The sequence below is a fragment of the Hyperoodon ampullatus genome, assembly GCF_949752795.1.
Source record: "Hyperoodon ampullatus genome assembly, chromosome: 17".
Taxonomy (NCBI): domain Eukaryota; kingdom Metazoa; phylum Chordata; class Mammalia; order Artiodactyla; family Ziphiidae; genus Hyperoodon; species Hyperoodon ampullatus.
In genome coordinates, this window is record NC_136930.1 from 11398533 (window position 1) to 11414489 (window position 15957).

General features: G+C 45.4%; 2 protein-coding genes across 4 annotated transcripts in view; one reads left to right on the top strand and one right to left on the bottom strand.

Moving 5' to 3' along the window:
- Window positions 1-7352, top strand: part of TRIM55 (tripartite motif containing 55) — a gene marked incomplete at both ends in the record, with an annotated part of 43419 nt that extends 36067 nt beyond the window's left edge. For all 3 annotated transcript variants that reach the window (XM_079722808.1, XM_079722809.1, XM_079722810.1), the window contains one exon: window positions 7230-7352. In XM_079722808.1, coding sequence (XP_079578934.1) covers window positions 7230-7352 — 123 coding nt within the window. The remainder of the gene's footprint in view (window positions 1-7229) is intronic.
- Window positions 7353-9695: 2343 nt separating this feature from the next.
- On the bottom strand, window positions 9696-10283 carry CRH (corticotropin releasing hormone; the record flags this gene model as incomplete). Its single annotated transcript, XM_079722291.1, has 1 exon — window positions 9696-10283. The coding sequence occupies exon 1, from the start codon at window positions 10275-10277 to the stop codon at window positions 9696-9698; it is 582 nt and encodes a 193-aa protein (XP_079578417.1). The 5' UTR covers window positions 10278-10283.
- Between the last annotated feature and the right edge of the window lie 5674 nt (window positions 10284-15957).

The window sequence follows — 15957 nt, forward strand, 5'->3', positions numbered from 1 at the left end:
CCGTGCTGGGCATGTGGCTGACATGTCCACAACAGCCTGGCCCTCAGGGTGAGGCAGGGCCATTTCTAGGTAAAATGGTAACTGGCAGGGGTGGACCTGGAGCCATCAGCGTCCATTAATGTCTCAGTTGCAATTCAGTTTATCCAATCAGTTACTATCACTTGGATAAGCCTGAGGGAATGGAACGCAGGACAGTTACATTGTAATGGATCAGAATCCTGGGTGGTGTACACGATGCTCATTTGGGGAAGGGCTGAGGCTGGCACCTTACAGAGGCCCTGGGAAGCTTAGAGGCAGCCTGAGGGCACTGGTTACTCATCAAAATGGCCTGGCACAGATCACTCTTTTATTTCGGGCTAGCAAAAAATAATTCCTCTTATAAATGTGGGCCAGAGTGAATATCAGGAAAGCGTCTGTTTCGTTTTGTTCAGTCAGTGAATCAAGTGGGTCAAGCCGCATTTAGGTAAAGGGGGCTACTGGTGTTGCCCCCAAGCCCAAACAAGAGCATTTCCTCCAAAACGGCACCCAGTTATATCCCCTGCGCTAAGTGTCCAGGGACACATTTGGCCTCAGTGAAACGCCGAAGGCAGTTTCACGCTTTGATTGTCAAGAATATTGCCCCAAGAAGCATGTTGGCTTTTTAAAAATATTCATCCCATTTAGCATAAAAATCAAGCCAAAGACTCCATTGGGTATTATCCTCTCTTTTCTTTGACACCTTCCTACTAAAAACTAACCTTCTGTTAAGAGCAACAAGCTTGTGTGCCTTTAGAGACCAAGAAGGTACGATTAACGAAAAAGCAGGTGAGGTGAAAGAAAAAATGTTGATAGGGGCACAAATATAATACATGACATTGTTTGCTTTCCTCTTAACTTACTTTGAGCATAGCAACTGTACAAGCACAGTGACAAATGACCGCTGAAAACAGCCTTGCAGCAAGGGAGGCAAAAGGGAGTGGTGAGCACTGTGGAAAACTGTGGGCGGGTGCATCCCAGCCCAAAGTGACCGTGCTGCTCAGCCCTTCCTGTAGGTTCCGGGTTGCTAAATTTCTGCTTTGCCAAGAGGACCTGCTCATCCAGATTTTAATGGGAAATCTCCTAATTAAAAATATTGTTTTAATTGTGGCTAAAAATACATAACATAAAAATGACCACCTTAACCACCATTTTTAAGTGTCCAGTTCAGTAGCACTGAGTAAATTCCCACTATTATGCAACCAACCTCCAGAACTTCTTTATCTTGCAAAACTGAAACTCTATACCCATCAAGCAATGTCTTCCCATTGCCTCCTCCCCCTAACCCCTGGCAACCACCATTCTACTTTCTGCTTCTATGAATTTGACGACATTAGATACCTCATGTAAGTGGGATTGTACTGAATTTGTCTTTTAGTGGCTGGCTTATCTCACTTAGCATAATGTCCTCAAGGCTCATCCATGCTGTAGCCTGTGTCAGAATTTCCTTCCTTTTTCAGATGGAGTAATATCCCATTATAAGTATATGCCACATTTTGTTTATCTATTTACCCGTTGATGGATACTTGGGTTGCTTTCACCTATTGTGAATAGTGCCACTGTAAACATGGTTGTACAGATATCTGTGTGAGTTCCTGTTTTCAATTCTTACTGAATTGCAGAATCATACGGTAATTCTCTGTTTAGTTTTTTGAGGAATCGCTATGCTATTTTGCACTGGTTTACATTCCCACCAACAGTGCACAAGAGTTTCTATTTCTCCACACCCTTGCTCCTAATTTTTTAATGTTTGCAACTAATTCAAGCCTTTTTCAAAATACCATGCACAGTTCAGGCCAAGCAAACACTGGCCATAACCTGGAACTGTGCTATACACAGAGAAAGATATCCACAGGCCTCTGGCAGAATTCATGCTACTTTATCCCCATCAGCAAGAAATGGTTCTCGATGACATAACAAGGATGATGCTTACACATCACTCAGCCCTAAGCAGGAGCAACTCTCACCACCTGCTCTTCAGGGCAGGGAAAGGATAGCCTAGCATCAGAATCTGACACTATTTTTTTTTTTCCCTTTCAAACGGCATTTGATAGTAACAGGAAATAAATCAAAGGAAAAGAAAAGATTTTGTGTTTCTGAGTGAGTCTGGTTCATGAATACCCAGAATTTCTGGTCAAGTTCATGTGAGAAGAATGGTCTTTCCTTTAAGCAAAGGTATATCATTCCCTTCGGCTAGTCTTCTGTGGATCTTGACTGAACTGGGTCTCCCAGTTGAGATGGAAAATTCTGCCTCCCTGTTCCATTTCCTGGTTTTATTTTATGACTAAAACTCACATTTCTCAACTTATCTGAAGCCCTGTGCTGACAGAGCAGTGTTAAATGATGGTTGTAAGTTTGTTCATTTGTTACCTGAGGAAAGTGTGTAAAATTCAGAAATAATGTCGGACTAACAATCCTTTCTTCCCCTTGTCATACATCTCAGAATAAACTGGAATGCAGGGCAAACTCAAAAGCAGGTAGAGGAGGTCAGTGCTTATCATTCTCTGTCCTTTGTTCGGCTTCAATGAGACATCCTTATGCCCAAGAAATAGCACTTCCTGTGATGAAGGAGAGCCAGCATTTGGAAAACGATTTAAAGGAATACATATACACAGTTCTCTTGGGGAAGGCTGTAAGGAAAATGTCCGCTTATGATTGAATGGGCTGTGCTTATAGAAAGATTTCTAAGTTTTTAACTCATTCTTCCTTTATGAGAGAGCCATATATAAAGTCGGGCCATGTGGAGGTACACTGGACTGGGTGGTGACTAACCATGATTACAGCATGCCAAAGGAACTAAAACTTACACATGATGTCCAGTTCTGGAAAGATGAGCATCACAAATACAATCGTCTTTCTTTACTGGGGCGTCTTGGCTGTTGTATATCGTTCCTCACAGACAGTCCCCAGGTGTTTCTGTGTGGCAGAGGAGCCTCTTTGCTAATATGAGAAGAAAAGGAAGGAAGGAAGGGAGGGAGGGAAGAAGGAAGGAAGGGAGGGAGGGAGGAAGGATGGGAGGGAGGGAGGAAGGAAGGGAGGGAGGGAGGGAGGAAGGAAGGGAGGAAGAGAGGGAGGAAGGGAGGGAGAGGAGGGAGGGAGGAAAAGAGGGAGGAAGGGAGGAAGGAAGGGAGGGAGGGGGAGGGAGGGAGGGAGGAAGGAAGGAAGGGAGGGGGAGGGAGGGAGGGAGGAAGGGAGGGAGGGAGGGAGGGAGAAAGGAAGGGAGGGAGGGAGGAAGGAAGGGAGGGAGGGAGGAAGGAAGGAAGGAAGGAAGGGAGGAAGAGAGGGAGGAAGGGAGGGAGAGGAGGGAGGGAGGAAGGGAGGGAGGGAGGGAGGAAGGAAGGGAGGAAGGAGGGAGGGAGGAAGGGAGGGAGGAAGGAAGGAAGGAAGGGAGGGGGAGGGAGGGAGGGAGGAAGGGAGGGAGGGAGGGAGGAAGGGAGGGAGGGAGGAAGGAAGGAAGGGAGGGGGAGGGAGGGAGGAAGGGAGGGAGGGAGGGAGGAAGGGAGGGAGGGAGGGGGAGGGAGGGAGGGAGGGAGGGAGAGGAGGGAGGGAGGAAAAGAGGGAGGAAGGGAGGAAGGAAGGGAGGGAGGGGGAGGGAGGGAGGGAGGAAGGAAGGAAGGGAGGGGGAGGGAGGAAGGGAGGGAGGGAGGGAGGGAGGAAGGGAGGGAGGGAGGAAGGAAGGGAGGGAGGGAGGAAGGAAGGGAGGGAGGGAGGGAGGAAGGAAGGAAGGGAGGGAGGAAGAGAGGGAGGAAGGGAGGGAGAGGAGGGAGGGAGGAAGGGAGGGAGGGAGGGAGGAAGGAAGGGAGGAAGGAGGGAGGGAGGAAGGGAGGGAGGAAGGAAGGAAGGAAGGGAGGGGGAGGGAGGGAGGAAGGGAGGGAGGGAGGGAGGGAGGAAGGGAGGGAGGGAGGGAGGGAGGGAGGAAGGGAGGGAGGGAGGAAGGAAGGAAGGGAGGGGGAGGGAGGGAGGAAGGGAGGGAGGGAGGGAGGAAGGGAGGGAGGGAGGGGGAGGGAGGGAGGGAGGGAGGAAGGGAGGGAGGGAGGGAGGGAGGGAGGAAGGGAGGGAGGGAGGGAGGAAGGGAGGGGGAGGGAGGGAGGAAGGGAGGGAGGGAGGGAGGGAGGGAGGAAGGGAGGGAGGAAGGGAGGGAGGGAGGGAGGGAGGGAGGAAGGGAGGGAGGGAGGGGGAGGGAGGGAGGGAGGGAGGAAGGGAGGGAGGGAGGGAGGGAGGGGGGAAGGGAGGGAGGGAGGGAGGGAGGGAGGGAGGGAGGAAGGAAGGGAGGGAGGGAGGGAGGGAGGAAGGAAGGGAGGGAGGGAGGGAGGAAGGGAGGGAGGGAGGGAGGGAGGGGGAGGGAGGGAGGGAGGGAGGGAGGAAGGGAGGGAGGGAGGGAGGGAGGGAGGGAGGGGGAGGGAGGGAGGGAGGGAGGAAGGGAGGGAGGGAGGGAGGGAGGGAGGGAGGGAGGGAGGGGGAGGGAGGGAGGAAGGGAGGGAGGGAGGGAGGGAGGAAGGAAGGGAGGGAGGGAGGGAGGAAGGGAGGGAGGAAGGAAGGGAGGGAGGGAGGAAGGAAGGGAGGGAGGGAGGGAGGAAGGGAGGGAGGGAGGGAGGGAGGAAGGAAGGGAGGGAGGAAAAGGAAAGGAGGGAGGGAGGAAACGGACATTTATGAAGCAGTTAATATAAGTGAGTCCTGTGCAAAGTGCTTTAGTGCATTACTTTATTTATTCAGCCCTTACAACAACCTTGTGAGATAGGGTGTCACCTCTATTTCACAAAAGAGAAAACTAAGGCTCAGAGAGGTTAAGTGACTTGCCCGAGTCATACAGCTAATAAGATGTTAGTCTGGGATTCAAAACCAGGCTAAGCCTCTTTGCATAAAACTTCCTTGCTGAGATGGTTCACGGCGGGGTGGTCCTCAAGTTCACATAAATAAGACCAGGGAGACGGTATAATCACCTATAGATACTCAGGATAATCTCTGCTCTTAGGCCCCTGCTCTGGCACCAGCCTTTCTTCTCTGAAAGACAGCATTGGTCCATATTGTTTGGAATCTAATAACTGACTGAAAACATGAGAGTGTAAAAGTAGCAAACCCAAACTATTTAATACCAAGTTTTGAAGGCTGTAGGGTATTAACAGCTAAAACATTGAAAATGGAAGATAGATTTTAATCTCGGGTATAAAAAAAAGCACTAGAATATATACAGATTCCAAAAGCAGCCCCAAATGGCTTGCAAGCCACCAACAGTGTCACAAAGATTCTGTCCCTCTGCAGAAAATACCTTACCCAACTCTAGTTTCACCCTTCAGATATTTCAGAACAACTGTCATGGAAGTTTCCTCTAGATTAGAAATTGCCTTCAAGAGGCTACAAAATGAAGCCTGATGGTCTGTTCATCTAGGCAGAATTCACTCTTCACTCATACAGAATGGCCAGAGAAAAGTACTTTACACATTAATGATATGCCTAGATCACTTGGGTTGTTTCAGGATTCGCAAGAGTAAGATGACTATGATGGGGAAGAGAAGAGTTCAGCATAGGCACCGGCTTCTGTCAGGACGATGTTTATTCCAAGTCAACTTCAAGGACACTGAAGTGGCTAACCCATCACCAACAGAATCTAGTAACAGCCTTTTAAAAAAAAGCCCGATCAGGCTTCCCTGGTGGCGCAGTGGTTGAGAATCTGCCTGCTAATGCATGGGACACGGGTTCGAGGCCTGGTCCGGGAAGATCTCATATGCCGCAGAGCAACTAGGCCCATGAGCCACAGCTACTGAGCCTGCGCGTCTGGAGCCTGCACGTCTGGAGCCTGTGCTCCGCAAAAGAGAGGCCACGACAGTGAGAGGGCCGCGCACCGCAATGAGGGGTGGCCCCCGCTCGCCACAACTAGAGAAAGCCCTCGCACAGAAACGAAGATCCAACACAGCAAAAATAAATAAGTAAATTAATACACTCCTACCCCCAACATCTTCTTTAAAAAAAAGGCCCGATCACACTTGATGTCTCAACTATTCCTTTATAGAAATCTACCTGCTTTAGTTTTATTCTACTGTGGCTAATATGATTCCATGGCCCTTCTTAACTTTCTATCAGGGAACAACATGGCAGGGGGAAGGATAATCCTAAAGCCATAAGGACTTGGGAAAATTTTAGTGAACTTGAAACATCAGCACCCAGTATATGCTTAGGGTAAAATCTGGTGAAGTGCAGGACAAGCACTCATTTTTCTCTTGAAACTAGTTTGAGTGGCAACAAGACAACATACTTACTGAAGTTCTGCTTTGCCTGTGCCAGGTATTGTCCATTCATACAGCAGCTTCATAACATCACCCAGGGCTTCTGGGTTGAATGCATGTGCCTACCTCATTGCTTTGGTATCAGTGGCATTCTAATCCCATGGGATAACTTTACCAGTGAAGTCATCAGAATGTTAGTCTGTGTTTGGTAGTTCTCTGAGGAAGAACTGTTGGTCATGGTACCCTCAATGTAAGCAGTCTGCATTTTTACATCAAGTTGCATTTCAGCAAGACTTCTTTATGATTGTCCCTCATTCCACTGAGTGATTATTTTTTAAACTCAAGGCATCATAAATAAATTTCACTTATGAGATTAGATAGATCAATGACTTCAAAATCATAACTTGTATCTGTCTGGTATCTATAAAAGATAGATATCTCTTTAGGAATGTCTATGTAATTAGATTTTATTGCCTGGAGAAAAAAAGTCCTTTTATTCATGATTTGCTCAAAACTAAGCCTGCAGTTTTGCAAAAATTACATATATATATATATATATATATATATATTCTTAACATGCTGGTAGAAATTCCTACTTTAGCAGTGGAGAGATTATGTCATGTGATGTAGTGAAGTCATTTAAATCAGGATTTTATTTATTTTGCAGATTTTTCTAAACCCAAATTCCTACTAGATTTAATGTTATTTTCATCTCAGTAAATCATGTACAAGTGGACTTTAAAAAAAAGTAGAATAGACTGTACTGTTTCCCAAGGGGCATGCATTACTGTTGCCCCTTTTTAGATCATGAGTGTGAATTCCTTTCATGGCTCTTGGCCATAGCCAAGATAACCTGAGCTTGCTTTCCATTCCTAATAATAATTATGTCCTATATAATTATTATTATCCTTTCTCCTCAATAGAAAAGTGACTGGATCAACTCAAAAAAGACTGGCCTCTTTTTCCTCTGATGCAGATTTTCTTCTGTTGCAGACTGGATTTGAGGACCCTCCCCTCCAGGGACAGGCTGCAGCTTCAGGGAGTGGGAATGGAGCTGATTCTCAGCCAGCTCGCCATGTCTTCTCCTTTTCCTGGTTGAACTCCCTGAATGAATGATGTTCATTCCAACTGCTGCACCTCTGTCTGCCTGGCTGAGATTCACACAGGCAGCAGGGAACCTAGATGAAACTAATAGTATGCAGGTGATGAAAGGGACCTCTGAACAGGATTTCTACCAAAAATACCCTTTAATTCCAAATGACTTAGCTAACACATTGAGGGAAACAATGCTTTGAGAAAACAGTTGCAGAAAGCATTGGGAAAAAAGGAACTTGATCTTACGCAAATCTTTTATTGTGTGGGAAACATTATGAAGAGTTTGTAGGTGTGGTTATGTGTGTGTGTGTTTCAATAACAAGTGGCAGGTGTTGAAAAATGTGGGCACTACACTCTCATCTCTAATAGGCACCGTCTTTTGTTATGAAATCATAGTAGCTCTTATTCTCTTTCCTCTTTTTTTTTTTTTTTTTTTTTTTTCTCTTTCCTCTTTAACAGTGCAGGTGGTCAGTGAAATTCAGTGTTAATTCAGAAGTGACTGATTTATCAATATATGGACAAAAGGTAAATCACTGACCAAAGATATGAGATGCTTCAGGAAGCTTTCCTCTTTTCCACAATAGATGTCGCTGAATGGATAGCCAGAAATGTTCTTTGACTCTGGTGACACTTTCATAGTCCAGAAGGCTAAAGGCCAAGGACATTTCTTGTGACATTTTTCTAATCTTAGTTTTAGATATGCAGATATCAGGCACTTTAACTAAAAAAGACTTTTCAACAGGAACTGTCTGTTTTCTTATGTATCCACTGAGGCACCAATCTGCTGAACTGTAGAATAACTGCATGTATTTAAATATATATATATACACACACAATACACATTATACATGTACAAATATATGTATTTAAATCATGCTTTATTTGTTCCACCATAATTTTGCCTCCTTCAAAATATAAGTTTAACTTTACTCTGTATGAACTCTTAAATAAATGCTGTTTTTAACAATTTAGTCTTACAATGATTTATTATGTTTCATATCATCTTATTAATCCACTAATCAAGTGAATTTAAAGGGTCTCAAGGGAAGAAGCACCCTCATCCATCCAAATTAATTTTGAAGTATTAAACATTTGATTGAATTTTTAAAGTTATAACTAAACTACCAAAGGCGAGTGCATTGTAAAATTAATTAGGTGTGCTGTTAGATTTTAGAAGTGCATAGAGATAGTTTGTATTCCTAAGAATTAAAGTGATTAGGGTTGGCATAGACATACATGAGGTATGTGTGAAGTTATTAAAGTCAAAATGTGCTTTATAAAAAAAATGTTCCCAAGGGCCATTTTACAGCAACTACATTTAGTTCTTTTAAGTGGAGAGGCTATTAAGTTTCTCCTACTAGAAGACAGCAGTGGAAAATAGCTTAGAAAAAAAGAGAATTAATGGTACCAAAGTAATCGTTTGATAAAGTAAGCCTTTCTCATGGGAAAACAAGGCAGCATTTTGGCCCCTAATTGGAGGAAAGCCCCGCCACAGCCCTTGTCCTCTTTTCCTTTCCTCCTTCCCCACTGTCCCCAATTATTTCACATCTTATAGGTAATCAGGGTTAGATGTTATTTCCATTATGAATCAATCTTCCATTTACAGAATTACCAATACTTAGAACTGGAAACAACTTTCCAAATTATTTAACTTAACCTCAGGGGAGTCATCTGAGGTGCAGAGATGAGTCCAAGGTGGTTGCAGTGTAAGCCACTGACATACGTTTGTGTTTTTAGTAGAAAATAAAATGCAAGGAGTTTTGTTTTCTCTTGGGCTGAAGTCAATTTGGAGGAAGTAAGGAGCTCAGGGTATATTCCCGTGTGAGCACTGAAGAGGAAAAATAAAGTCACGATTACCTTGGCAGCTTTTATTAGAAATATAAATATTCAACATTCTCTTACACAACCAAATTGACCAAGGATTGGAAAGCTGTTTTTATTACTGAAACGTTTACAAGGAAAAGTTGGTTCAAAGAGCTTACAGATCTTGTCTCACCCACCCAAGAGAATGACATTCTTTTTGGCTCAAACCACAACAAAATCAATTGGGAGACTTCTGTCTGCTTCTTCAAAACATCTCCTCCTGGGTCTATACTCTCTTTTAAAACACTGTTAAAGACACCGGGAAATAGAAACTATAAGTACACGGTACAAATGACAGGATGTTGCTGTTACTGCACGTGAATACGCTTCGTGCACGCTCGCTAAGGAGTATGGGCGCTCTTGCTGTACATCCTCTACGTCTCAAGCTATATAAAAATAAACAAATGGTATCAGAGCAATGCTGTGGTACAGAATACGGCATGATGTTTTATTTTTACTTTTTGTGTTAAATGCAGAATCTTTCTGGCCAAACGCACCGTTTCATTTCCCAATAATCTCCATCAGTTTCCTGTTGCTGTGAGCTTGCTGCGCTAACTGCTCAGCCCTGGCCATTTCCAAGACTTCTCGGAGGAGGTGGAAGGTGAGATCCAGGGAGATGGGAGGTTCCTCGGCTCGCCTCTCCCTCTCTGGTGCCTCCTGGCGGCCACCGAGGGCGTTCTCGGCGCCGCGTTCCACCGGACTCGCAGGGCTGTCGAGCGGGCGCCGGGGCAGCAGCAGCTGCTGCAGAAACGCGCGGAAAAAGTTGGCGGCCACCTCGTCCGGCGAAAGGCGGCTGCCGCTGCTGCCGGCAGGAGGCGAGGAGGCGGCCGAGAGCGGAGCAGCGGGGCTCTTATTGAGGCTACCCAGGCGGAGGAAGTACTCCTCCCCCATGCGGAGCAGGCCGGGCCGAGCCTGCGGCTGCTGGGGCTGCGACGAAGACTGGAAGAAATCCAGGGGCTGGGGGTGCTGCGAGGCCTGCCGAGCCCCCGGGACGGGCCCCCGGCTCAGGAGGGCCCTGCATGGCGGGCAGGGCAGGAGAGCCACCAGCAGGACGCCCGCGGACACGAGCAGCGGCAGCCGCATGTTAGGGGCGCTAGGTGCGGCACCCAGGTGGGCAGAGGGCGGAACGAGAGAGAGAAAGAGAGAAAGCAAGAGTTGATCAGAGTTGAGCTCGACTGGGAGGTGCACTCGGGGCGCGCGGGGGGGTGCTTCCTACAGGACGACACCCACAGATCTGGCTCGGGGGCTCGGGCGGGCGCTGTCCGCGGTGCTGAAGCGCGCAAACTCGGACTTCCAGAGTTGGAGGGAGGCCGAGATGGGGAGCAGGAAAAGGGACGCCTGCGGGGCTCGGCGCCAAAGCTCAGCCCCTCGTCAGGCTGGACTGACTCTTCTTACGAGACTCACGAAGGGACGGTCCCTGAGTGCCCTTTGTAACGGTCCCCCAAACCAATCCGCCGAGCTCTAGAGAAGACCTACAAATGTAAGATCTCACCTGTCCTACACATCTCCCCCCACCCCCCCCACCCCACCCTTTCCGGATGTTTCAGCGTTTTCCTCCGAACTGAGAACTGCTGCCCCCTCCTCGTCGTTCTCCACCCCTGCCCTTGCATCCTTCTCTCGGCGGCTGGGCTGGATGGGGGGCTCAGTTACGCAGCCAGCGAGGGATAACTGCCAGCTCGGGTAACGACGAGCAGCCGTCTAAGTTCGCTTTAGCCACATCCCAGCTACTATCGGAATCTTGAGGCACAGCCGGTAAACACACACACGCGCGCGCACACACACACACACACGCACGCCTAGGGACAGCTGGCTGCGCGGCGCACACCGTGGCCGCTCCGGCGGTGCAAAGTTGGAGGCGCGTTTCCGTCTAGGCGCTCCCTACCTTCTGAGGCGCTTCTGCAGGTGAGCGGAGCGCTGCGCCGCTCTGCAGAGGAGCGGCTCCGGGGCTTTCTCAGGGGCTTTCTTCCCTTCTCCTTTCTTTCCCCACTCTCTTCTTCTCTCCCTCTTCTCTTTCTCTTCAGTCTCTCCACGGCCCTGGGCTCCGAGTTTCTCCCCACCAGAGCCCGGAGTGGGATTTTATAGCGTCGACCCTCTTCAGAAACCACGCAGCATCTGCCTAATAAGCTGACGCTCTCTTGACAGCTCGATTGCGTGCTGCCTCTGCTCCTGCATAAATCACAGGGCCCTGCCGGGGAGCGAGGGGCAGAATTTTTGCTCTCTCAACACGGAATCTCACATCCAATTATATCAACAGATATTTATCGCCTCCTTGGTGACGTCAACGAGCCCTAAAATGGAAGGGCTTCTTATGACTTGTCCATTGACAAAAATTCTTGAATGAGATTTCCCAAGAGTGAAAACGTACTGACCTCTTACTAGGAAAGGCCAAGCTGAAGGTCAGGAAAGAGACAGTGACTGAGAGCGGGGAGGAAGGGACGTCTATCAACACACGGTCTTGTGGGAAAAGCAGTAACCAGCTCTGGGGGTGACGCGGGATCCCCCCCTGCCCTCTCCCACCTCACTTCTCTGACCAGCTGTGCCAGGCAACACCTCAGTACTGGAAAAACAGCCCTTTGCTAGAGACAAAGTGTCCCATTACCTTTCTGCCTGGGTAAGAATGAAGAACAAGGAGATGGGAGTGCAGAGACGTCCAGCGTTTAAGCCTCTAACTGCTTTTTCCTCCCAAGAACAGATGAAGGCATTATGAGTCTGCAGAGACAAGACCAGTAAGTCTCCTGAAACACTGCCCAAGTTTTTAAAATGATGCAAGAGGTACTCCCGTGATGAAGAGGCACGAACCAGGTTCAGTCGGGGAAGATTTTAAGTTCTCCCAGAAACTCACTGTTCCTCCTTTGTCTCCTCTCTCAGAATCTGAAATGAATTTCGGACTTTTCTGTTCCCAAATTAGAGAAAGTACCAGTGAGAGGTGAGTGAGTTAAACTACCTTTATCTAGTTTACTCAATGCAAGACCAATGAAAGAAGCATGCATTCTAACTTCCTATTCTATATTGGAAAAGGCTTAAACTGCTTGATTACAGGGCTGAATTTATCAGTTACATGTTTTCACTGATGAATATCGAGCCTGTAAAAGATAACCTCCTTCATTTTGGTTCCAAATACTATTAATTAATATCCATGATAGTATCCACATCAGGAGCGCCCAGGTTGTTGTTGTTTTAATTATTTCTTTTTCCAAATTCAAATGTGCTGCATGGGAGACTAGTAAATAAAGAAATGCTCTCTGGCAGTACCACAGAATGGAATGCCTATAAAACCACACTCAAATTTCAAAATAAATCAATACTATCATATAGGCGGGAGGCAGTTACCTCTAGTTCTGCAATTCAAAATTCAATTCCAAACTCTGGTGTCTATGATTCAATTCAGCTTCTACATAACCATCAGAGCTGTTTATCACAAATTTCCTTTTCCTCATTCCTGGTTACCTCTGCTACTTCCTTTGTAGCTAGCATGACAAATGATGCAATGCTTATTTCAACTCCTATTTTTGGGTCTATAATAATCCACAACTGCTCTTAGAAGCAAAAGGAAGGTAGAAAGAGAAATTCTGGCAGTTTCCAGAGAAGTCAGCCCATAGTTGGATCATTGCACTATGGAATGTAGTTTTGACATAAGAGAACAGAGAAAGAAATGTGTCTTCTGGGGAAGATGTGAGTTGTTAATAGAAGATCATAATTATGAAATTGGTTGAGATTTTAGAGGAAAACTGTGTTTTATGTTAGTAAGAAAAGAGCCCTCTTCTGTCCCCAAGCTGGCATATCTCAGCTTGGATACCAACCTGGAGGTGAAAGTAGATTTGAAAGGGGAAGTTGAGGTTAACGGATACAGAAGAAGAACTAGGAAAGGGATAAGACCATGGGTTTAGCTGGGGTGACCTGGGAGGTTCCTCCAGAGAAGATACAACTAGGCTTTGACTAACCCCAAACCTTTTCAGATCTCTCTCCTCTTGGGCCATATGGAGGATGTTGTTTTAGTATAGCTCCCTCAGCACTGCTGAATCCTTGCTGTGAGATTTTCCTAGAGTAGGCAGTTGGTTGGGCAAAGTGGCTCTGACTAGGGGTGAGGAACAAAAGGCCTAGATCTCAGCGGAGGACGAACTGTGCAGAGTAGCCCCTACTCGCCACAATTTAGCCAAAAGCTAGATCTCATCAAATCACTGAGCATTCACATTAGAAATGACTGGAAGAGATCCTTTAGTTTTAATGAGAACCAGAGAGGTTAAGTGACGTACCTGAAGTCTCTCAGCTAGTTAGTGATAAAAGTCAGAATTAGAATCCAGTTCTTTTGACTACCAGCTGTAGTATTTCCATAATATAACAATACCCTTTGAACTGCCTTTTCCAGCAGAGACACAGAAACAAATTGAAGTGAGAAGACGAATTTAGGTAAAGCAACATGTTCACACACCCATCCTGAGTTACCTTTTCTCCGACTTTCGTATATTGATAAATCTCCTAAGGCATGAGAGCACAGAGGTTCTCTGTGCATGCTGATGCCCTAGCACTTGATGTCTGTGCACACACTGCAATTTACCTGTCAGCTGAATCTCATCATTATAACGTGAGGTTTTTAAATGCATTGCCAACTAAAGTTGCATTAACTTGATTTTCCACCTTAGTTTACTTTGGAAAAAAGAGATCTTTTGATGAAGTATAGAGTTATGTGGTTCTCAAAATAAAGATACAAATGTGTGATTGAAGAAATAACATATTGCAAGAGGACTTATACGTACAGCAAACTAAATACCCAAGTCTGTAAAAATTACCACTGACAGATTCAATCTTACATGTAGGAATAACTTCTTGAAAGGAGTCACTGGAGAACCAATTTAAATGCTTTTAGAACCTAAAAACACAACCCAAGAAATACGGGCACAAAACAGGGACTACTTCATGCTTTCAACCGCATTTTTCAATAAGAACATAATACAGGGTATAGTTTAGGAAGATGGCACAGCAGTCCAATGAATAAAGAAATATTAGAAATAATAGGTACCTGCTGGGCATATTCCTGCCACCTGCATCTCCCTGACTTTTGAGGAGATCCCAGCATATGCTTCTACTAGCAAAGTTCATGGCAAATGAAGACATAATCCAGGTTTGCTAACTGAAACATTTGTTGAAATGAATCTACCATCTCCAATGACAGCCTTTAACAGTGCCGAGGGTGGATAGGTGGTTTGGCAATTGTTTGTAACTTCCATAGGTAGGGCTAGGGAGAGGACCTCAAACAGCACAAATATCTAACTGCTTCACTAGTAACAGTAACTTTTATTAATCTCTTCTGATTATCAAAGCCATTCATCCTCCTTACAGAAAACTTAGAAAAATTGGAAAAGTATAAAGAAGAATACAAAATTCCTCACATTCCAGAATGTAATCTCCATTAATATTTTGTTGTTTCCCTTGAGAAATTTTCCTGAGCTCACATATTTTATGTAATTGGGATCAGACTGTGTTCCTAATTGTGAATTTCTGCCTAACAACAACTCCTCCGCCTCCCCCTTACTCTTAACTTAAAAGTAATTGGTCGGAGGAATCTTTCCCAGATTCCTAGATTAGGTTTGGGACCTGTGCTCCATGTTCTTCTCCTAACATCATGAATGTCCTCCATCATAAAACTCACATTTTTACATCCTTACTGGTACAATATATATCTTCCTTGCTGGACTGTCAACTGTGTGGCAGAGACTTGATTTTCTTTATAAACTGCCATTTTTGTTATTCCAGCCCCTAGAACAGTGCTAAAACATGGTAGATACCCAATAAACCTTTCGAATGGATGAACTGTAGACAATGAATGGAGTATTTTTTAAAATCTACAAACCTATCATATAGAAATTGCTAGATAACATCTTATAACTAAAAATTTATAATCTACTTTTTTCCACTTAAAATAATATCTCAAACATTTTCCTATATCTAAATGACATGTTTTATTGACTGCATGGCATTCCGTCAAAATGTACCACTTTCTATTCATTCTTCATTGTTGATCACTATCCTAATGACCTGCTTTTTAATTTTTCTTCTACATCCTTCCCTTGCACCTTTAAGTAATACATTCATAGAATCATTTCCTGATCCTTCCTATATAAAGAATATCTCTTAACTCTCTGGACTGTAAAATGAGAATGTTAGTATCCTTTCAGCTTTTCACACACCCTCCTGCACCTTGATATCCCAGGATCTCTCAACTGTACTTTTAGATTGTCAGTGTTAATACTTACATAGCTATAGTTAAAGCATTCTGTGTGTTGACTACAGATTGATCTAAAAGTTAAAAATCAATATAGTTTGTAATTATTGACTATGTAAAAAGTGTTCACTGTAGAACAAAGTCATAGACTCTGATATATTTCCTTTCCTGTTTTTGTTTTTCTACAATTACCAATTACCTTTTTTATATTTCCAGTTTGGTTTTTCCCAGAATTACTGTCTTACTTTTCTTCCCAATTTCTTTCAAATTTCAATTATGACAAGCAATCTATCAAGCCCTTCCCCTATTTTTTTTTTTTTTTTTTTTGCGGTACGCAGGCCTCTCACTGCTGTGGCCTCTCCCGTTGCGGAGCACAGGCTCCGGACGTGCAGGCTCAGCGGCCATGGCTCACGGGCCCAGCCACTCCACGGCATGTGGGATCATCCCGGACCGGGGCATGAACCCGTGCCCTCTGCATCGGCAGGCGGACTCTCAACCACCATTTTTAAGACCCCTCTACTTGAGTACTCTAACCTGCTGCTT